This window comes from Tursiops truncatus, chromosome 10, assembly GCF_011762595.2.
Source record: "Tursiops truncatus isolate mTurTru1 chromosome 10, mTurTru1.mat.Y, whole genome shotgun sequence".
In the NCBI taxonomy this organism is placed as follows: domain Eukaryota; kingdom Metazoa; phylum Chordata; class Mammalia; order Artiodactyla; family Delphinidae; genus Tursiops; species Tursiops truncatus.
In genome coordinates, this window is record NC_047043.1 from 91,135,744 (window position 1) to 91,157,072 (window position 21,329).

Sequence of the window (21,329 nt, forward strand, 5' to 3'; positions counted from 1 at the left end):
GTCAAAAATAGAAGCTCGAAAATCCCATCTGAAAAATTGGGTTAGGAGAACAGTTTTCTTGGGCTGTTGAGATGCTGAGTCCTGACCCAAACCTTTCTGCGTCTTCAGGGCTTAAAGTGCTATCCATTTTTGCTTGAGATAATTATTTCTTTGCCACCCTGGAGACTTGCTGACCGACTTGCAGCTCTGTGGTTTTTCAGTCAGACGGTGGCTTCAAAGTATGTCAGTCCAGGACTGGAGACAACATGAGTCCTAAACCCAAGGGATGAGCTTCTACCGCGGCCACCTGGCAGGACACCACCACTTATCTGTAAGACAGATGGTCTCCTTCCTCTCAATGACCCACTCATGAGGGAGAGCAAACAGACAAGTTGTAAAGGTTAAACATGTCATGAGATTTGTAATAGGCCTGTCAAAGGGGGAAAAAATCTCCAAGAGGGAACCCTCTGACAGGCCAAATGAGGGAGGAGGAAGGCCACTTATTAAGAGCTCTCTGTGAGCTAGGTGCTATGTTTGGGTCTGTACATACAGTATTTCCTGCCATCCTATTTTCCTACCGACCAAGTCAGTAGAGTTTTTCATACTCACTCTTTTATACAAGACGGCCACTGAGTTTCTTTTCAACAGCATAGGAACCTATTTTGGAATGAAACATGTCATCTGGGGAAAGACCCACCAGCCTCACCTGTGCAGGACAGTAGAGTCGGGCCCTTCTGGGTGTCTCCAGTTAGCGCCTTTAACAGGTAACCACCAGGGAGCAGCTGCCACCTCAAAGCAACCCAGAATAAGCTGAGGTTAGCTATGATGCCTCTAGAAAAACACTGACTCAGTCTCTGCAGAAAAATATCTCTCTTAAGGTCTTCAACTTCCAGTTGACTTACCAAATAACTTTACCAGAATATCAAAAATAAAGATTTATATGTAACTAAATCTAACAAATAAGCATTATCTCGGGAATTCTCTGGCGGTCCACTGGTTAGGACTCGATGTTTCACTGCTGTGGTCCAGGTTCAATCCCTGGTTGGGGAACTAAGATCCAGCAAGCCACACGCTGTGGCCAAAAAAAACAAAAGCATTATCTCCCATCATAAAGCACCACAGTGATTAAATAAATACGTATCTAAATGGTGTGTGTCTCCAAGAATTTTAAAAGACACACTGCTAGCTAACCCTCTATAATCTCTAACAAGTGAGACAGGTAGTACTCCTCCTATTTAAAAGATGGTGAAACAGCATTAATCTTATAGTTAAGTGCCGGGCTGAAGGTCAACCGAGGTAGCCAGAGACCAAGCTGAAGCATAGCATAAAGAGCTGGAGTGTGTTTTCAAAAGATCCTGGTTAATCTCCAGCCCAACAATAGTTGTATGGCTCTGGGCAAGTTCACTGCTTGCCTGGCCCCAGAGTCCTCATCTGTGAAATGGGAGCAGGCCCGCCTGCCTCACCTACCTCAGACTCAAAGGAGGCTGCATTAGATAGGACTGGGAAGTGGTCAGCCCAGATCCTGTTCCCAGAACCTTACCTCCTACTTTACAGTTCTGTTAACCCAAATACCAAAATCAAGTGGCCCTCATTTAGTGATTGATTGAGAACGTGGCTTTGGAGTCAGGCAAAATGAGATGTGACTCATGGCTCTGCCACTCCTACGGTGACCCCTGGTAACCTAATCAACCTCCCCACACCTGTTTTCTCATTTGTAGGTGAAGACAGTAACAATGCCTACCTCAGGGGTTATTACAAGGAGGAAACAGAACATACACACAGGGCTTAGGACTATGCCTAGCACTTAGCAAGCACTCAGTAAAGGGAACCAGTCTCAACTAGGGGCCTCATGACAGGAAGAGAGTTACAAAAAAATTACCATCATCAATGATGCTAATACTAAGTAAAGAAGTTTGCAAATGTTTCTTCTAATATAAACCAGAGCAGACTCAAGGTTATCCCCATGACAATGTTACTCTCAATCCTCTGCGTCCTGATGAGCCAGCCTGAGTGGAAGAGAAGGGGGAATGTGTTCCTGCTAACAATTACAGCAATCACTGAAAACATCAAACCCTGTCTTGTTCTTTTTTCACATCAGCGCAATCAAAACATTCATGGTATTCCAATCACAATTTGATGGAAAAAGCCAAATTCTTTTATATTTCAACGAAAGAGGCATTGTGTCCTTAAAGGACACTACTGCAAAGTGTTTTATTTTTCAGAGAGCAGGAGAGGTGAAAGGCATGGCTTCTTCCTATTCCTTCTGTAGTACTGCGGAATCTTTAATGGGGAGATGTTCTCGCTGACTACTCTGCTTGATGTTTAGGTGCCAGTGACAGGTAACTCATTCCATGTCAAGGGAAGACCTGCAGAGAAAGCCCAGGTCATCCCACTCTTACATTCCAGTATCTCTACATCACTCACCCACCTCTACCCTACCCCCAACACTAAGGCCACCAGAAGGTTCTATTTCTCAAATAAAAAATAAAAAATTTTAAAAAAAGAGAAGAAGAAAAAAAACAAACAGGAAAAATGTTAACCTTTGTTAAATCTGGGTGGTAGGAACTAGAATGCCTATTTTTCTTATACCCTATTGTGCTTTGAAATATTTCATCATTAGCAATTCTTTTAACATCTTTATTGGAGTATAATTGCTAACACAATGGTGTGTTAGTTTCTGCTGTATAACAAAGTGAATCAGCTATACATATACATATATCCCCATATCTCCTCCCTCTTGCGTCTCCCTCCCACCCTCCCTATCCCACCTCTCTAGGTGGACACAAAGCACCCGAGCGGATCTCCCTGTGCTATGCGGCTGCTTCCCACTAGCTATCAGTTTTACATTTGGTAGTGTATATATGTCCATGCCACTCTCTCACTTCATCCCAGCTTACCCTTTCCCCTCCCCATGTCCTCAAGTCCATTAGCAATTTTTAAAATAAATTTATTTATCTATTCTATTACTGATGGGCATTTGGGTAGCTTCCAGTTTGGGCTACTATGAATGGTACTACTTCTGTGAACATTCTTGAAAGCTCATGACTTAGTAAATATGCATAAGCATTTCTGCTGATTGCATACTGTGGAGTGGAACTGCTGGATCCCAGGGTAGACACAGGCACAGCTTTAGTAAAGACAGCTGAACACAAGCCTTAATGGCAGAAGTCCTCCACGGTTCCCAACCTTCTTCAACAGGGAACTTCCATGGAGTTGGCTTGTGTGCGGTAGACCCAGGGCAGCTGCTCCAGTGGCCTCTGAGTCCATTCCCTTTCCCTCTCCTCTTCCCCTTAACTCACTCTGGTTGCAAATATTTACTGAGCACCTACTATCTGCCTGGAGCTAAGCCTAATTCCTAAAGGGGATCTTCAACTCCCAGAATCCTCTGAGTATGACTTAAGACAGTCGGTATATTGAGAGTTTTTCAATTATTTATTGCACATATTTATCTTACATGGTTAACTACACAAAGCAGGATACAAAGTGTGAACCTAGGCATTTTATTTTCTTCCAAAAATATCTACAAAACTCAAATTGGTGGGTCCGCGTACCACCTTACACACATCACTTCTATAGCTCCTACTCAACTTCCTCCCTGTCATATACACACACTTGCCTCTCCTTCTAGATATCTGCTTTTCATTTCTCCCACTATCACTCTTGAATGAAATCTTTCACATTTCTTAGCAACCCATCGAAAACAGACCACCGCAGCACTACTGACTTATTAGGCCACATAATTCCTTGTTGGAGGGGTGCTGTCCCGTGCGTTGTAGGATGCTCAGCCGCATCGCAGACCCCTCCCCACTAGATGCCAGTAACATCCTACCCGCAACCCAACTATGACAACCAAAACTGTACCCATATTCACCATGCCCCAAACAAGACAAAGCTACGGGTCCTATAAGGGAACCTAACGGCATTGCCACCTGTCAGAAAGACTGTAAGTCCCCATTGTAATGGTCAGATGCAGAGTCAGGAACCATTTCCACATAGGACACATGAAGAAGGAAAGGTAAGTAATCAAAGTCACCCACAACAGAACATAGCCAAGTTTTCCTGGGAAAGCCATGCTTTCTGGCCAAACTAATGGCAAATCCCATCAAGTGTCACCAGGTGCCTTCTTCCAAATATCACTGTTAACTCCATGTTTTTATTTATTTATTTATTTATTAGCATCTTTATTTGAGTATAATTGCTTTACAATGGTGTGTTAGTTTCTGCTTTATAACAAAGTGAATCAGCTATACATAAACATATATCCCAACATCTCCTCCCTCTTGAGTCTCCCTCCCACCCTCCCTATCCCACCACTAGGAGGTCACAAAGCACCGAGCTGATCTCCCAGTGCTATGTGGCTACTTCCCACTAGCCATCTATTTTACATTTGGTAGTGTATAATGTCCATGCCACTCTCTCACTTCGCTTACCGTTTCCCCTCCCCCTGTCCTCAAGTTCATTCTCTACATTTGCGTCTTTATTCCTGTCCTGCCCATAGGTTCTTCAGAACCATTTTCTTTTTTAGATTCCAAATACACGTGTTAGCATAAGGTATTTGTTTTTCTCTTTCTGACTTACTTCACTCTGTATGACAGACTCAACGTCCATCCACCTCACTACAAATAACTCAATTTCGTTTCTTTTTATGGCTGAGTAATATTCCATTGTATATATGGGCCACATCTTCTTTATCCGTTCATCTGTTGATGGACACTTAGATTGCTTACATATCCTGGCTATTGTAAATAGAGCTGCAATGAACACTGTGGTACATGACTCTTTTTGAATTATGGTTTTCTGAGGGTATATGCCCAGGAGTGGGATTGCTAGGTCGTATGGTAGTTCTCTTTTTAGTTTTTTAAGGAACCTCCATACTGTTCTCCATAGTGGCTGTATCAATTTACATTCCCACGAACAGTGCAAGAGTGTTCCCTTTTCTCCACACCCTCTCTGGCATTTACTGTTTGTAGATTTTTTGATGATGGCCATTCTGACTGGCATCAGGTGATACCTCATTGTAGTTTTGATTTGCATTTCTCTAATGATTAGTGATGTTGAGCATCCTTTCATGTGTTTGTTGGCAATCTGTACATCTTCTTTGGAGAAATGTCTATTTAGGTCTTCTGCCCATTTTTGGATTGGGTTGTTTGTTTTTTTGATATGGAGCTACATGAGCTGCTTGTAAATTTCGGACATTAATCCGCTGTCAGTTGCTTCATTTGCAAATATTTTCTCCCATTCTGAGGGTTGCCGTTTCTCCTTGTTTACGTTTTCCTTTGCTGTGCAAAAGCAGGTAGGATTGTATTGCTATAAACTTCCCTCTTAGAACTGCCTTTGCTGCATCCCATAGGTTTTGGGCCATCGTGTTTCCATTGTCATTTGTTTCTAGGTATTGTCCGATTTCCTCTTTGATTTCTTCAGTGATATCTTGGTTATTAAGTAGTGTATTGTTTAGCCTCCATGTGTTCGTGTTTTGTACAGATTTTTTTCCTGTAATTGATATCTAGTTTCATAGTGTTGTGGATGGAAAAGATACTTGATATAACTTCAATTTTCTTAAATTTACCAAGGCTTAATTTGTGACCCAAGATACGACCTATCCTGGAGCATGTTCCATGAACACTTGAGAAGAAAGTGTGTTCTGTTGTTTTTGGATGGAATGTCCTATAAATATCAATTAGGTCCATCTTGTTTAATGTATCATTTAAAGCTTGTGTTTCCTTATTGATGTTCATTTTGGATGAGCTGTCCATTGGTGAAAGTGGGGTGTTAAAGTCCCCCAGTATTATGATTGTATTACTTTTGATTTCCCCTTTTATGGCTGTTAGTATTTGCCTTATGTATTGAGGTGCTCCTATGTTGGATGCATAAATATTTACAGTTGTTATATCTTCTTCTTGGATTGATCCCTTGATCATTATATAGTGTCCTTTTTTGTCTCTTGTAATAGTCTTTAATTTAACGTGTATTTTGTCTGATATGAGAATTGCTACTCCAGCTTTCTTTTGCTTTCCATTTGCATGGAATATCTTTTTCCATCCCCTCACTTGCAGTCTGAATGTGTCCCTAGGTCTGAAGTGGGTCTCTTGTAGACAGCATATATATGGGTCTTGTTTTTGTATCCCTTCAGCCAGTCTATGTCTTTTGGTTGGAGCATTTAATCCATTTACATTTAAGGTAGTTATTGACATGTGTGTTCCTATTACCATTTTCTTAATTGTTTTCAGTTTGTTATTGTAGGTCTTCTTCCTTCTCTTGTGTTTCCTGCCTAGAGTAGTTCCTTTAGCATTTGTTGTAAAGCTGGTTTGGTGGTGCTGAATTCTCTTAGCTTCTGCTTGTCTGTAAAGGTTTTAATTTCTCCGTCGAATCTGAATGAGATCCTTGCTGGGTAGAGTAATCTTGGTTGTAGGGTTTTCCCTTTCATCACTTTAAATATGTCCTGCCACTCCCTTCTGGCTTGCAGAGTTTCTGCTGAAAGATCAGCTGTTAATATTATGGGGATTCTCTTGCATGTTATTTGTTGTTTTTCCCTGCTGCTTTTAATATTTTTTCTTTGTATTTAATGTTTGATAGTTTGACTAATATGTGTCTTGGCGTGTTTCTCCTTGGATTTACCCTGCATGGGACTCTCTGCACGTCCTGGACTTGACTGACTGCTTCCTTTCCCATATTAGGGAACTTTTCAACTATAATCTCTTCAAATATTTTCTCAGTCCCTTTCTTTTTCTCTTCTTCTTCTGGGACCCCTATAATTCGAATGTTGGTGCATTTAATGTTGTCCCAGAGGTCTCTGAGACTGTCCTCAATTCTTTTCATTCTTTTTTCTTTATTTTGCTCTGCAGTAGTTATTTCCACTATTTTATCTTCCAGGTCACTTATCCGTTCTTCGCCCTCAGTTATTCTGCTATTGATTCCGTCTAGAGAAGTTTTAATTTCATTTATTGTGTTGTTCATCATTGTTTGTTTGCTCTTTAGTTCTTCTACATTGTCATTAAACATTTCTTGTATTTTCTCCATTCTATTTCCAATATTTTGGATCATCTTTACTATCATTACTCTGAATTCTTTTTCAGGTAGACTGCCTATTTCCTCTTCATTTGTTAGGTCTGGTGGGTTTTTATCTTGCTCCTTCATCTGCTGTGTGTTCCTCTGTCTTCTCATTTTGCTTAACTTACTGTGTTTGGGGTCTCCTTTTCACAGGCTGCAGGTTCATAGTTCCCATTGTTTTTTATGTCCGCCCCCAGCGGCTAACGTTGGTTCAGTGGGCTGTGTAGGCTTCCTGGTGGAGGGGACTAGTGCCTGTGTTCTGGTGGATGAGGCTGGATCTTGTCTTTCTGTTGGACAGTACAACGTTCAGTGGTGTGTTTTGGGGTGTCTGTGACCTTATTATGATTTTAGGCAGCCTCTCTGCTAACGGGTGGGGTTGTGTTCCTGTCTTGCTAGTTGTTTGGCAGATGGTGTCCAGCACTGTAGCTTGCTGGTTATTGAGGGGAGCTGGGTCTTAGCCATGAGATGGAGATCTCTGGGAGAGCTTTTGCTGTTTGATATTACATGGAGCTGGGAGGTCTCTGGTAGACCAGTGTCCTGAACTCGGCTCTCCTACCTCAGAGGCACAGGCCTGACACCTGGCCAGAGCACCAAGCTCCTGTCAGCCAAATGGCTCAGAAGAAAAGGGAGAAAAAAAGAAAAATAAAGTAAAGTTATTAAAATTAAAATTTTTAAAATTATTAAAAATAAAAAAATTAAAAAGTAATAAAAAAAAGAACACAAGAAAGAAAGAAAGAAGAGAGCAACCAAACCAAAAAACAAATCCACCAATAACAAGTGCTAAAAACTATACTTAGAAAAAAAAAAAGGACAGACAGAACGCTAGGAAAAATGGTAAAAGAAAAGCTACACAGACAAAATCACACAAATAAGCATAGACATACACACTCACAAAAAGAGAAAAAGGAAAAAATATATATATATATGTATATATAAAAATAAGAGACCTACCAAATCAATAAACAAATCTACCAATGATAATAAACTCTAAATACTAAACTAAGACAAACATAAAACCAGGAACAAATTAGATGCAGAAAGCAAACCACAAGTCCACAGTTGCTCCCAAAGTCCACCACCTCAAGTTGGGATGATTTGTTGTCTATTCACGTATTCCACAGATGCAGGGTACATCAAGTTGATTGTGGAGATTTAATCTGCTGCTCCTGAGGCTGCTGGGAGAGATTTCCCTTTCTCTTCTTTATTCGCACAGCTCCTGGGGTTCAGCTTTGGATTTGGCCTCAACTCTGCATGTAGGTCACCTGAGGGCGTCTGTTCTTTGCCCAGACAGGTCGGGGTTAAAGGAGCAGCTGATTAGGGGGCTCTGGCTCACTCAGACCAGGGTGAGCGAGGGGTATGGAATGTGGGGCAAGCCTGCGGCAGCAGAGACTGCCATAATGTTGCAACAGCCTGAGGTACGCTGTGTGTTCTCCCAGGGAAGTTGTCCCTGGATCCCGGGACCCTGGCAGTGGTGTGCTGCACAGGCTCCCGGGAGGAGAGGTGTGGATAGTAACCTGTGCTTGCACACAGGCTTGCTGGCTGCAACAGCAGCCTTAGCACTTCATGCCCGTCTCTGGGGTCCATGCTGATAGCTGTGGCTCGTGCCCGTCTCCAGAGCTCCTTTAGGTGGTGCTCTGAATCCCCTCTTCTCACACACCTGGAAACAACTGTCTCTTGCCTCTTCAGCAGCTCCAGACTTTTTCCCGGACTCCCTCCCGGCTAGCTGTGGTGCACTAGCCCCCTGCAGGCTGTGTTCATGCAGCCAACCCCAGTCCTCTCCCTGGGATTTGACCTCCAAAGCATGAGCCTCAGCTCCCAGCCCCCACCTGCCCCAGTGGGTAAGCAGACAAGCCTCTCGGTCTGGTGAGTGCTGGTCGGCACCGATCCTTTGTGCGGGAATCTCTCCGCTTTGCCCTCTGCACCCCTGTTGCTGCACTATCCTCCGTGGCTCTGAAGCTCCCCACCCCACCACCCCCCGTCTCCACCAGTTAAGGGGCTTCCTAGTGTGTGGAAGCTTTTCCTCCTTTACAGCTCCCTCCCAGAGGTGCAGGTCCTGTCCCTGTTTTTTGTCTGTTTTTTCATTTTTCTTTTGCCCTCCCCAGACACATGGGGAGTTTCTTGCCTTTTGGGAGGTCTGAGGTCTTCTGCCAGCATTCAGTAGATGTTCTGTAGGAGTTGTTCCACATGTAGATGTATCTCTGATATATTTGTGGGGAGGAAGGTGATCTCCACGTCTTACTCCTCTGCCATCTTGAAGGTCCCCTTCAACTCCATGTTTTTAAAAACTGTTCTTGAACGCCTGGTCATGTCTTGAAAATAAATGCTATTCTACTATGTCTAGGAACTTATGAAATAAGCACCTTTTGAGAGTCATATGAGCCAGTTAATTCAAGGTTACGTTGCAAATTATGACATCTCTCATTCCTTTTCTTTAACAGAAATAGTCTTCAGGTGTGTTGTTTCCAGATTCACAGCAGCAACATGATCGGACTAGCATATGTGACAAGCCTCAGCCTAAAAAGAGAAATTTGGGTGTTGGGGGGGTGGGGAATGTGGTTGCCCATCTACATATATTCTGTTCAACTGAGACATTTCTAGCTGAGTTACAGCACTCCCTCATATCCAGGGAGAAAAGGACTTAACTTGACCTATTTCAAGTCAACCATCTCCATAGCGACTGTCTTGGGTTTAAGTTGAAACAGCTGTACCAGACAGCCAGAAACCAATTACAATGTAAATAGGATCCTTGTGCGTATTGATATGCCCTTGAGAAATGGACTTCAGAGAGCAAAGACATCTTTTCCCACCTCTCCCTAGGGACATAACCATACATGTAGTAACAGCTTAAAGAAAAGAAAAAGGGAAGACAGCAAAGGTGCCTTTATTCTTGCCAAGTGGTAAATTATGCTTCTCATACACACACAGCCTAGATTGAAGTCGGCACAGGAAAAAGAGCACTGTGTAATTATGCACATTCAAGTGTAAAGATGTCAAGTTCACGACTTTACAACTGTTCTTTTAAAAATTGAATGCATTTAGACAAGAGAATTAAAAAGATGGACATTTCTTGAAACGCAGTATAAACATGACAGTTACCCCATAAAAAGAGCCTGGGAGAATTTTTCAACTGGCACCAGGAAACAATGAGAAATCACAGATCTGTTCAAATTCATGAAGTATAAATAAAACTGGATGAGAATCAAATGCAACTAAAGGAATAAAATGGAATAGAAGGCACACAATGAGTAAAAATCTCTTTCTTCAACACCTAACACAAATGTAGAAAATTGAGAACTAGGCTTAAATAAAGACTAAAAACAAATTCATCATGAAAATAGATAGGTACTCAAGTCTGACAGCTTATTTCAAATTAAATCCTAAAGCAGGTACCTCGACTACTTAATAGAACACATTAGAGTAAAAAATCCATGCTTTTTCAAACAGAGTACAAATATTTAAGAAATTTAAGGCAGATCTGAAATGTCTCAATACTTTTTGCTTCAGTTTGTAGTGAAATTCCTCATGCTAGAATACACTGCATTCCATGACACCAATCGGTATACTCTAAACATTCATTACGTTTCCTTAAGAGAGTAGCAGAAATCCTATAGACTCACTCATTATAGACAATGTGTAAAAAATAGCCTAAGGGAGCAGGCAGACAGCAGAAGAAAGAAAAAATACAATCCTGCAGCCTGTGGAACAACAACCACATTCACAGAAAGATAGACAACAAGAAAAAGCAGAGGGATACGTACCAGATGAAGGAACAATATAAAACCCCAGAAAAACAACTAAATGAAGTGGAGATAGGCAACCTTCCAGAAAAATAATTCAGAATAATGATAGTAAAGATGATCCAGGACCTTGGAAAAACAATAGAGGCAAAGATCGAGAAGACGCAAAAAATGTTTTACAAAGGAATACAAGAATTAAAGAACAAACAAACAGAGATGAACGATACAGTAACTGAAATGAAAACTACACTAGAAGGGTTCAATAGCAGAACAACTGAGGCAGAAGAACAGATAAGTGACCTGGAAGACAGAATGGTGGAAATCAGTGCTGTGGAATAGAATAAAGAAAAAAGAATGAAAAGAAATGAAGACAGCCTAAGAGACCTCTGGGACAACATTAAACGCAACAACATTCACATCATAGGGGTCCCAAAAGGAGAAGAGAGAGAGAAAGGACGCAAGAAAATATTTGAAGAGATTATAGTCGAAAACTTCCGTAACATGGGAGAGGAAATAGCCACCCAAGACCAGGAAGTGCAGAGAGTCCCATACAGGATAAACCAAGGAGAAACACACAGAGACACATAGTAATCAAACTGGCAAAAACTAAAGACAAAGAAAAATTATTGAAAGCAGCAAAGGAAAAACAACAAATAACATAAAAGGGCACGCCCATAAGGTTAACAGCTGATTTCTCAGCAAAAATTCTACAACCCAGAAGGGCGAGGCATGATATACTTAAAGTGATGAAATGGAAGAAACTACAACGAAGATTACTCTACCCAGCAAGGATCTCATTCAGATTCGATGGAGAAATCAAAAGCGTTACAGACAAGCAAACGCTAAGAGAATTCAGCACCACCAACCCAGCTCTACAACAAATGCTAAAGGAACTTCTCTAAGTGGGAAACACAAGAGAAGAAAACGACCTACAAAAACAAATCCAAAACAATTAAGAAAATGGTAATAGGAACATACAAATCGATAATTACCTTAAACGTAAATGGATTAAATGCTCCAACCAAAAGTCACAGGATTGCTGAATGGATACAAAAACAAGACCCATATATATGCTGTCTACAAGAGACCCACTTCAGACCTAGGAACACATTCAGACTGCAAGTGAGGGGATGGAAAAAGATATTCCATGCAAATGGAAAACAAAGGAAAGCTGGAGTTGCAATACTCATATCAGATAAAATAGACTTTAAAATAAAGAATGTTACAAGAGACAAGAAAGAATACTACATAATGATCAGGGGGTCAATCCAAGAAGAAGATATAACACTTATAAATATATGTGCACCCAACATAAGAGAAGCTGAATACATAAGGCAAATGTTAACACGTATAAAAGAGGAAATCGGCAGTAACACAATAATAGTGGGGGACTTTAACACCTCACTTACACGAATGGATAGATCATACAAAATGAAAATAAATAAGGAAACAGAAGCTTTAAATGACACAATGGACCACACAGATTTAATTCATATTTATAGGATATTCCATCCAAAAACAGCAGATTACACTTTCTTCTCAAGTGCACACGGAACATTCCCCAGGACAGATCCCATCTTGGGTCACAAATCAAGCCTCAGTAAATTTAAGAAAATTGAAATCATATCCAGCATCTTGTCTGACCACAACGCTATGAGATTAGAAATGAATTACAGGCAAATAAACGTAAAAACCACAAACGCATGGAGGCTAAATAATACGTTACTAAATAACCAAGAGATCACTGAAGAAATCAAAGAGGAAATCAAAAAATACAGAGAAACAAATGACAATGAAAACACGGCGATCCAAAACCTATGGGATGCAGCAAAAGCAGTTCTAAGAGGGAAGGTTAGAGCTAGACAAGCCTACCTCAAGAAACAAGAAACATCTCAAATAAACCATGTAACCTTACACCTAAAGGAACTAGAGAAAAAAGAACAAACAAAACCCAACGTTAGCAGAAGGAAAGAAATCATAAAGATCAGAGCAAAAATAAATGAAATAGAAACAAAGAATACAATAGCAAAGATCAATAAAACTAAAAGCTGGTTCTTTGAGGAGATAAACAAAATTGATAAATCATTAGCCAGACTCATCAAGAAAAAGAGGGAGAGGACTCAAATCAGTAAAATTAGAAATGAAAAAGAAGTTACAACAGACACCACAGAAATACAAAGCATCCTAAGAGACTACTACAAGCAACTCTATGCCAATAAAATGGACAATCTGGAAGAAATGGACAAATTCTTAGAAAGGTATAACGTTCCAAGACTGAACCAGGAAGAAATAGAAAATATGAACAGACCAATCACAAGTAATGAAATTGAAACTGTGATTCAAAGTCTTCCAGCAAACAAAAGTCCAGGCCCAGATGGCTTCACAGGCGAATTCTACCAAACATTTAGAGAAGAGCTAACACCCACCCTTCTCAAACTCTTCCAAAAAATTGCAGAGGAAGGAACACTCCCAAACTCATTCTATGAGGCCACCATCACCCTGATACCAAAACCACACAAAGATACTACAAAAAAAGAAAATTACAGACCAATATCACTCATGAATATAGATGCAAAAATGCTCAACAAAATACTAGCAAACAGAATCCAACAGCACATTAAAAGGATCAGACATCATGATCAAGTGGGATTTATCCCAGGGATGCAAGGATTCTTCAATATATGCAAATCAATCAATGTGATACAGCATATTAACAAATTGAAGAATAAAAACCATATGATCATCTCAATAGATGCAAAAAAAGCTTTTGACAAAATTCAACACCCATTTATGATAAAAACTCTCCAGAAAGTGGGCATAGAGGGAATCTACCTCAACATAATAAAGGCCATATACGACAAACCCACGGCAAACATCATTCTCAATGGTGAAAAACTGAAAGCATTTCCTATGAGATCAGGAACAAGACAAGGATGTCCACTCTCACCACTATTATTCAACATAGTTTTGGGAGTCCTAGCCATGGCAATCAGAGAAGTAAAAGAAATAAAAGGAATACAAATTGGAAAAGAAGAGGTAAAACTGTCACTGTTGGCAGATGACATGATACTATATATAGAGAATCCTAAAGTTGCCACCAGAAAACTACTATAGCTAATCAATGAATTTGGTAAAGTTGAAGGATACAAAATTATTGCATAGAAATCTCCTGTATTCCTATACACTAATGAAATATCTGAAAGAGAAATTAAGGAAACACTCCCATTTAACATTGCAACAGAAAGAATAAAATACCTAGGAATAAAGCTACCTAGGGACACAAAAGACCTGTATGCAGAAATCTATAAGACACTGATGAAAGAAATTAAAGATGATACCAACAGATGCAGAGATATATCATGTTCTTGGGTTGGAAAAATCAATATTGTGAAAATGACTATAGTACCCAAAGCAATCTACAGATTCAATGCATCCCTAACAAACTACCAATGGCATTTTTTATGGAACTGAAACAAAAAATATTAAAATTTGTATGGAGACACAAAGGACCCCGAATAGCCAAAGCAGTTCTGAGGGAAAAAAACAGAGCTGGAGGAATCAGACTCCCTGTCTTCAGACTATACTACAAAGCTAAAGTAATCAAGACAATATGGTACTGGCACAAAAGCAGAAACATAGATCAATGGAACAAGATAGAAAGCCCAAAGATATACCCACGCACCTATGGTCAACTAATCTATGACAAAGGAGGCAAGGATACACAATGGAGAAAAGACAGTCTCTTCAATAAGTGGTGCTGGGAAAACTGGACAGCTACATGTAAAAGAATGAAATTAGACACTCCCTAACACCATACTCAAAAATAAACTCAAAATGGATTAGAGACATAAATGTAAGACTGGAAACTATAAAATTCTTAGAGGAAAACATAGGCAGAACACTCTTTGACATAAATCACAGAAAGATCTGTTTTGATCCACCTCCTAGAGTAATGGAAATAAAAACAAAAGTAAACAAATGGGACCTAATGAAACTTCAAAGCTTTTGCACAGCAAAGGAAACCATAAACAAGATGAAAAGACAACCCTCAGAATGGGAGAAAATATCTGCAAACGATTCAACGGACAAAGGATTAATCTCCAAAATATATAAACAGCTCATGCAGTCCAACATTAAAAAAAAAAAACAACCCAATCAAAAAATGGGCAGAAGACCTAAACAGACATTTCTCCAAAGAAGACATACAGATGGCCAAGAAGCACATGAAAAGCTGCTCAACATCTCTAATTATTAGAGAAATGCAAATCAAACTTACAGTGAGGTATCACTTCACACCAGCTAGAATGGGCCTCAACAGAAAATCTACAAACAGCAAATGCTGGAGAGGGTGTGGAGAAAAGGGAACCCTCTTGCACTGTTGGTGGGAATGTAAACTGATACAGCCACTATGGAGAACAGTATGGAGGTTCCTTTAAAAACTAAAAATAGAATTACCATATGATCCAGCTCTGTGTATATGCCCAGTAGTGAATCCCACTACTGGGCATATACACAGAGAAAACCACAATTCAAAAAGACACATGCACCCCAATGTTCATTGCAGCACTATTTACAATAGCCAGGTTATGGAAGCAACCTAAATGCCCATCGACAGATGAATGGATAAAGAAGATGTGGTACATATATACAATGGAATATTACTCAGCCACAAAAAGGAATGAAACTGGGTCATTTGTGGAGACATGGATGGATCTAGAAACTGTCATACAGAGTGAAGTAAGTCAGAAAAACAAATATCGTATATGAACACATATATGTGGAGCCTAGAAAAATGGTACAAATGAACCAGTTTGCACGGCAGAAATAGAGACACAGATGTAGAGGAGAAACATATGGACACCAAGCAGGGAAAGCGGCGGGGGTGGTGGTGGTGGTGGTGGTGGTGTGATGAATTGGGTGATTGGGATTGACATGTATACACTGATGTGTATAAAATTGATGACTAATAAGAACCTGCTGTATAAATAAATAAATTAAATTAAATTTAAAAATAAAAAAAAAAGAAAAACGGCCTAAGAGTTCTTTAGCATCAAAAAAAGACACAACGACCCAAAACCTGTGGGATGCAGCAAAAGCAGTTCTAAGGGGGAAGTTTATAGCAATACAAGCCCACCTTAAGAAGCAGGAAACATCTCGAATAAACAACCTAACCTTGCACCTCAAGCAATTAGAGAAAGAAGAACAAAAAAACCCCAAAGCTAGCAGAAGGAAAGAAATCATAAAAATCAGATCAGAAATAAATGAAAAAGAAATGAAGGAAACAATAGCAAAGATCAATAAAACTAAAAGCTGGTTCTTTGAGAAGATAAACAAAATAGATAAACCACTAGCCAGACTCATTAAGAAAAAAAGGGAGAAGACTCAAATCAATAGAATTAGAAATGAAAAAGGAGAGGTAACAACTGACACTGCAGAAATAAAAGAGATCATGAGAGATTACTACAAGCAACTCTATGCCAATAAAATGGACAATCTGGAAGAAATGGACAAATTCTTAGAAATGCACAACCTGCCAAGACTGAATCAGGAAGAAATAGAAAATATGAACAGACCAATCACAAGCACTGAAATTGAAACTGTGATTAAAAATCTTCCAACAAAGAAAAGCCCAGGACCAGATGGCTTCACAGGCGAATTCTATCAAACATTTAGAGAAGAGCTAACACCTATCCTTCTCAAACTCTTCCAAAATATAGCAGAGGGAGGAACACTCCCAAACTCCTTCTACGAGGCCACCATCACCTTGATACCAAAACCAGACAAGGATGTCACAAAGAAAGAAAACTACAGGCCAATATCACTGATGAACATAGATGCAAAAATCCTCAACAAAATACTAGCAAATAGAATCCAACAGCACATTAAAAGGATCATACACCATGATCAAGTGGGGTTTATTCCAGGAATGCAAGGATTCTTCAATATACGCAAATCTATCAATGTGATAAACCATATTAACAAACTGAAGGAGAAAAACCATATGATCATCTCAATAGATGCAGAGAAAGCTTTTGACAAAATTCAACACCCATTTATGATAAAAACCCTGCAGAAAGTAGGCATAGAGGGAACTTTCCTCAACATAATAAAGGCCATATATGACAAGCCCACAGCAAACATCATCCTCAATGGTAAAAAACTGAAAGCATTTCCACTAAGATCAGGAACAAGACAAGGTTGCCCACTCTCACCACTCTTATTCAACATAGTTTTGGAAGTTTTAGCCACAGCAATCAGAGAAGAAAAGGAAATAAAAGGAATCCAAATCGGAAAAGAAGAAGTAAAGCTGTCACTGTTTGCAGATGACATGATCCTATACATAGAGAACCCTAAAGATGCTACCAGAAAACTACTAGAGCTAATCAATGAATTTGGTAAAGTGGCAGGATACAAAATTAATGCACAGAAATCTCTGGCATTCCTATATACTAATGATGAAAAATCTGAAAGTGAAATCAAGAAAACACTCCCATTTACCATTGCAACAAAAAGAATAAAATATCTAGGAATAAACCTACCTAAGGAGACAAAAGATCTGTATGCAGAAAATTATAAGACACTGATGAAAGAAATTAAAGATGATACAAATAGATGGAGAGATATACCATGTTCTTGGATTGGAAGAATCAACATTGTGAAAATGACTCTACTACCCAAAGCAATCTATAGATTCAATGCAATCCCTATCAAACTACCACTGGCATTTTTCACAGAACTAGAACAAAAAATTTTGCAATTTGTATGGAAACACAAAAGACCCCGAATAGCCAAAGCAATCTTGAGAACGAAAGAAGGAACTGGAGGAATCAGGCTCCCAGACTTCAGACTATACTACAAAGCTACAGTTATCAAAACGGTATGGTACTGGCACAAAAACAGAAAGATAGATCAATGGAACAGGATAGAAAGCCCAGAGATAAACCCACGCACATATGGTCACCTTATCTTTGACAAAGGAGGCAGAAATGTACCGTGGAGAAAGGACAGCCTATTCAATAAGTGGTGCTGGGAAAACTGGACAGCTACATGTAAAAGTATGAAGTTAGATCACTCCCTAACACCATACACAAAAATAAGCTCAAAATGGATTAAAGACCTAAATGTAAGGCCAGAAACTATCAAACTCTTAGAGGAAAACATAGGCAGAACACTCTATGACATAAATCACAGCAAGATTCTTTCTGACCCACCTCCTAGAGTAATGGAAATAAAAACAAGAGTAAACAAATGGGACCTAATGAAACTTAAAAGCTTTTGCGCAGCAAAGGAAACCATAAAGAAGACCAAAAGACAACCCTCAGAATGGGAGAAAATATTTGCAAATGAAGCAACTGACAAAGGATTGATCTCCAAAATTTATAAGCAGCTCATGCAGCTTAATAACAAAAAAACAAACAACCCAATCCAAAAATGGGCAGAAGACCTAAATAGACATTTCTCCAAAGAAGATATACAGAGTGCCAACAAACACATGAAAGAATGCTCAACATCACTAATCATGAGAGAAATGCAAATCAAAACTACAATGAGATATCATCTCACACCAGTCAGAATGGCCATCATCAAAAAATCTAGAAACAATAAATGCTGGAGAGGGTGTGGAGAAAAGGGAACCCTCTTACACTGTTGGTGGGAATGTAAATTGATACAGCCACTGTGGAGAACAGTATGGAGGTTCCTTAAAAAGCTACAAATAGAACTACCATATGACCCAGCAATCCCACTACTGGGCATATACCCTGAGAAAACCATAATTCAAAAAGAGTCATGTACCAAAATGTTCATTGCAGCTCTATTTACAATAGCCCAGAGATGGAAACAACCTAAGTGTCCATCATCGGATGAATGGATAAAGAAGATGTGGCACATATATACAATGGAATATTACTCAGCCATAAAAAGAGACGAAATTGAGCTATTTGTAATGAGGTGGATAGACCTAGAGTCTATCATACAGAGTGAAGTAAGTCAGAAAGAGAGAGACAAATACCGTATGCTAACACATATATATGGAATTTAAAAAAAAAAATGTCATGAAAAACCTAGGGGTGAAACAGGAATAAAGACACAGACTTACTAGAGAATGGACTTGAGGCTATGGGGAGGGGGAAGTGTAAACGGTGACAAAGCGATAAAGAGGCATGGACATATATACATTACCAAACGTAAGGTAGATAGCTAGTGGGAAGCAGCCGCATAGCACAGGGAGATCAGCTCGGTGCTTTGTGACCGCCTGGAGGGGTGGGATAGGGAGGGTGGGAGGGAGGGAGACGCAAGCGGGAAGAGATATGGGAATATATGTATATATATAACTGATTCATTTTGTTGTGAAGCTGAAACTAACATACCATTGTAAAGCAATTATACTCCAATAAAGATGTTAAAAAAAAAAAAAAACCTTTAAAAGTGATCTAGTTGACTCATTCTCAGTTGAGAACTCCATAAACATGGGAAAAGTAGATTTGCAGCTTTTTACTACAATTTTTTTATTGAAGCATAGTTGATTTATAATATTGTATTCGTTTCAGGTGTACAACATATACTCCACTTAAAGTTATTACAATAGCTCTATTTCCCTGTGCTGTACAACATATCCTCATTCCCTACCTATTTTGCACATAGTAGTTTGTACCTCTTATTCCCCTACCCGTATCTTGCCTTTCCTCCCTTTCCTCTCCCCACTGGTAAGCACTATATTGTTCTCTGTATCTGTGAATCTGTTTCTGTTTCATTATATGTATTTGTTTGCTTTACTTTCTGGATTCTATATATGTGATAAAATACAGTATTTGTCTCTCTCTCACTTATTTCACTTAGCATAATGCTGTCTAGGTCCAGGATCTGGGGCTTTTTAAAAAATTCATAAAAACAAGACAAAACAATGTTTTATTTTTTTTAAGTAATTTTTTACTTCTTTAGGCAAGGTGACCAAGTAAATTGATATAACCTATCTTGAAATCAATTTGACAATACTCAGCAAAAGGCTACATCACATGCATACCCATAGGGGAGACTGGCTGAGTCCCTTACTGTGCATCTGTATGAAGGAATACAACGTAATAACTAAAAATGATATGCAGGAAAAAAACGTAACTACTTGGATAAATGTTCACAATTTAAAGTGAAAAAAGCCAGTTGCACGTATGGCTGTACAAATCTGCTTAAAAATATGTCTAGAAAGAGACACACACAGACACACCCCCGCCCCACCAAGAAAAGATTACTGGTATATATACTGAAATGTCTGCAATGATTATTTCTGGGTGGTGAGATGATGGGTGATATTTAATGTTCTTTTTTGTGTCATTTTTCTTTTCTAAATTATCTACAGTGAATACATTTTTTATTCAGATTTTCTAAGTTTGTTCTGCTAACAGAGCTGAGAGTTAATTTACATTGAAAAAACAAAAGTAAGCAATATTAAATAATTATTTATTAATTTAATTAAAATAACATATTCACCATTCTCTATAAACTTTGTTTTTATATTCAGCTTCCAGTTTCATCAATAAGCATACACATTTTTACATATTTTTTCCAAATTTATATGTATTGATTGTTTTCATTTACTTTATAAAATATTTTCTTATGCTTTATCTGAACTTCACAACAAACATTTTTAGAGGATGCACAATATTTTCTCATGTTGATGTACTGTAATTTACCAACCAATCTCCTAACATTGAACCACTCAGGTTATATTCAACTTTGTTGCTTTTTTTACTATTATAGATAACACTACAGTGAACATCTTCAAACATGTTCATTTAGTTTTTGCTTTTCCCAAATTTCTAGAACTGGCATCACTGTACCTAAGAGTGTGTTTCTGTGGCTCTTGCTAAAAATCGTGTTTTTTTTTAAAAAATCAACAACGGATTTTTAAAAATCTACCAATATTAATACATGGTGTGGCTAGTTTCCCTCTGGAAAGAGGGATGAGTATATGTAAAAATCATGGCACCCCAGAGAGAGGTTTTTATTACAACTCTTCACAAGAAGGCTCCATTTAGGTTCCTTATATTGCTACTGGCTTAACTACAGACATTTTTTCAATGTATAAAACAGGGAAATTACAGAAAGTCTGAATACCATTTGATTGTTTCTGTACTTTTTTTTCATGGCTTACAAGTTCTGAGGCTTCTGAGAAAAAAGGTCAAACAAAAGACAGAATATAGAAAAGGCATATAAGATGCTTTCCCAGCCTGGCTGCATAGTTAACAGACGCAGGATTATAGTGCCGCAGGATTTTAAAGATGGGAAGGATCAGGGAGGTCGTGTATTTAAATTCCCTCATTTTAAGGATGGAAAAATAAGCCTTGAAATGTGGCAGGTAGTGACAGAGCCAGGAAAAGAACCTACAGCCGCAGATATTCAATTTATAACTCTGTTCTACTATCCAAGCATTTCCCAGTGGCTGTTTCCCAAGTCTTCCACATGACTTTACAACGTACAGGGGGGAGAAAAAGTAACATAATCAAAGCATTCAAACTAGCCAGGAAAGCACCGAGTTAATCAATTTATACTAGTTTTTAATTGCAGAACTTC

At 39.0% G+C, this 21,329-nt stretch overlaps 1 protein-coding gene across 10 annotated transcripts in view; it reads right to left on the reverse strand.

The window, feature by feature from the left end:
- The window catches only part of SUMF1 (sulfatase modifying factor 1), a 372,466-nt gene that overhangs the window by 313,843 nt on the left and 37,294 nt on the right, over positions 1 to 21,329 (reverse strand). For all 10 annotated transcript variants that reach the window (XR_004528608.2, XM_073787582.1, XM_073787580.1 and 7 more), the window contains exon 4: positions 686 to 768. Coding sequence is in view for 9 of the 10 variants with exons in the window: in XM_073787582.1 (XP_073643683.1) it covers positions 686 to 768 (83 nt within the window). In the remaining variant the exon portion in view is untranslated. The remainder of the gene's footprint in view (positions 1 to 685; positions 769 to 21,329) is intronic.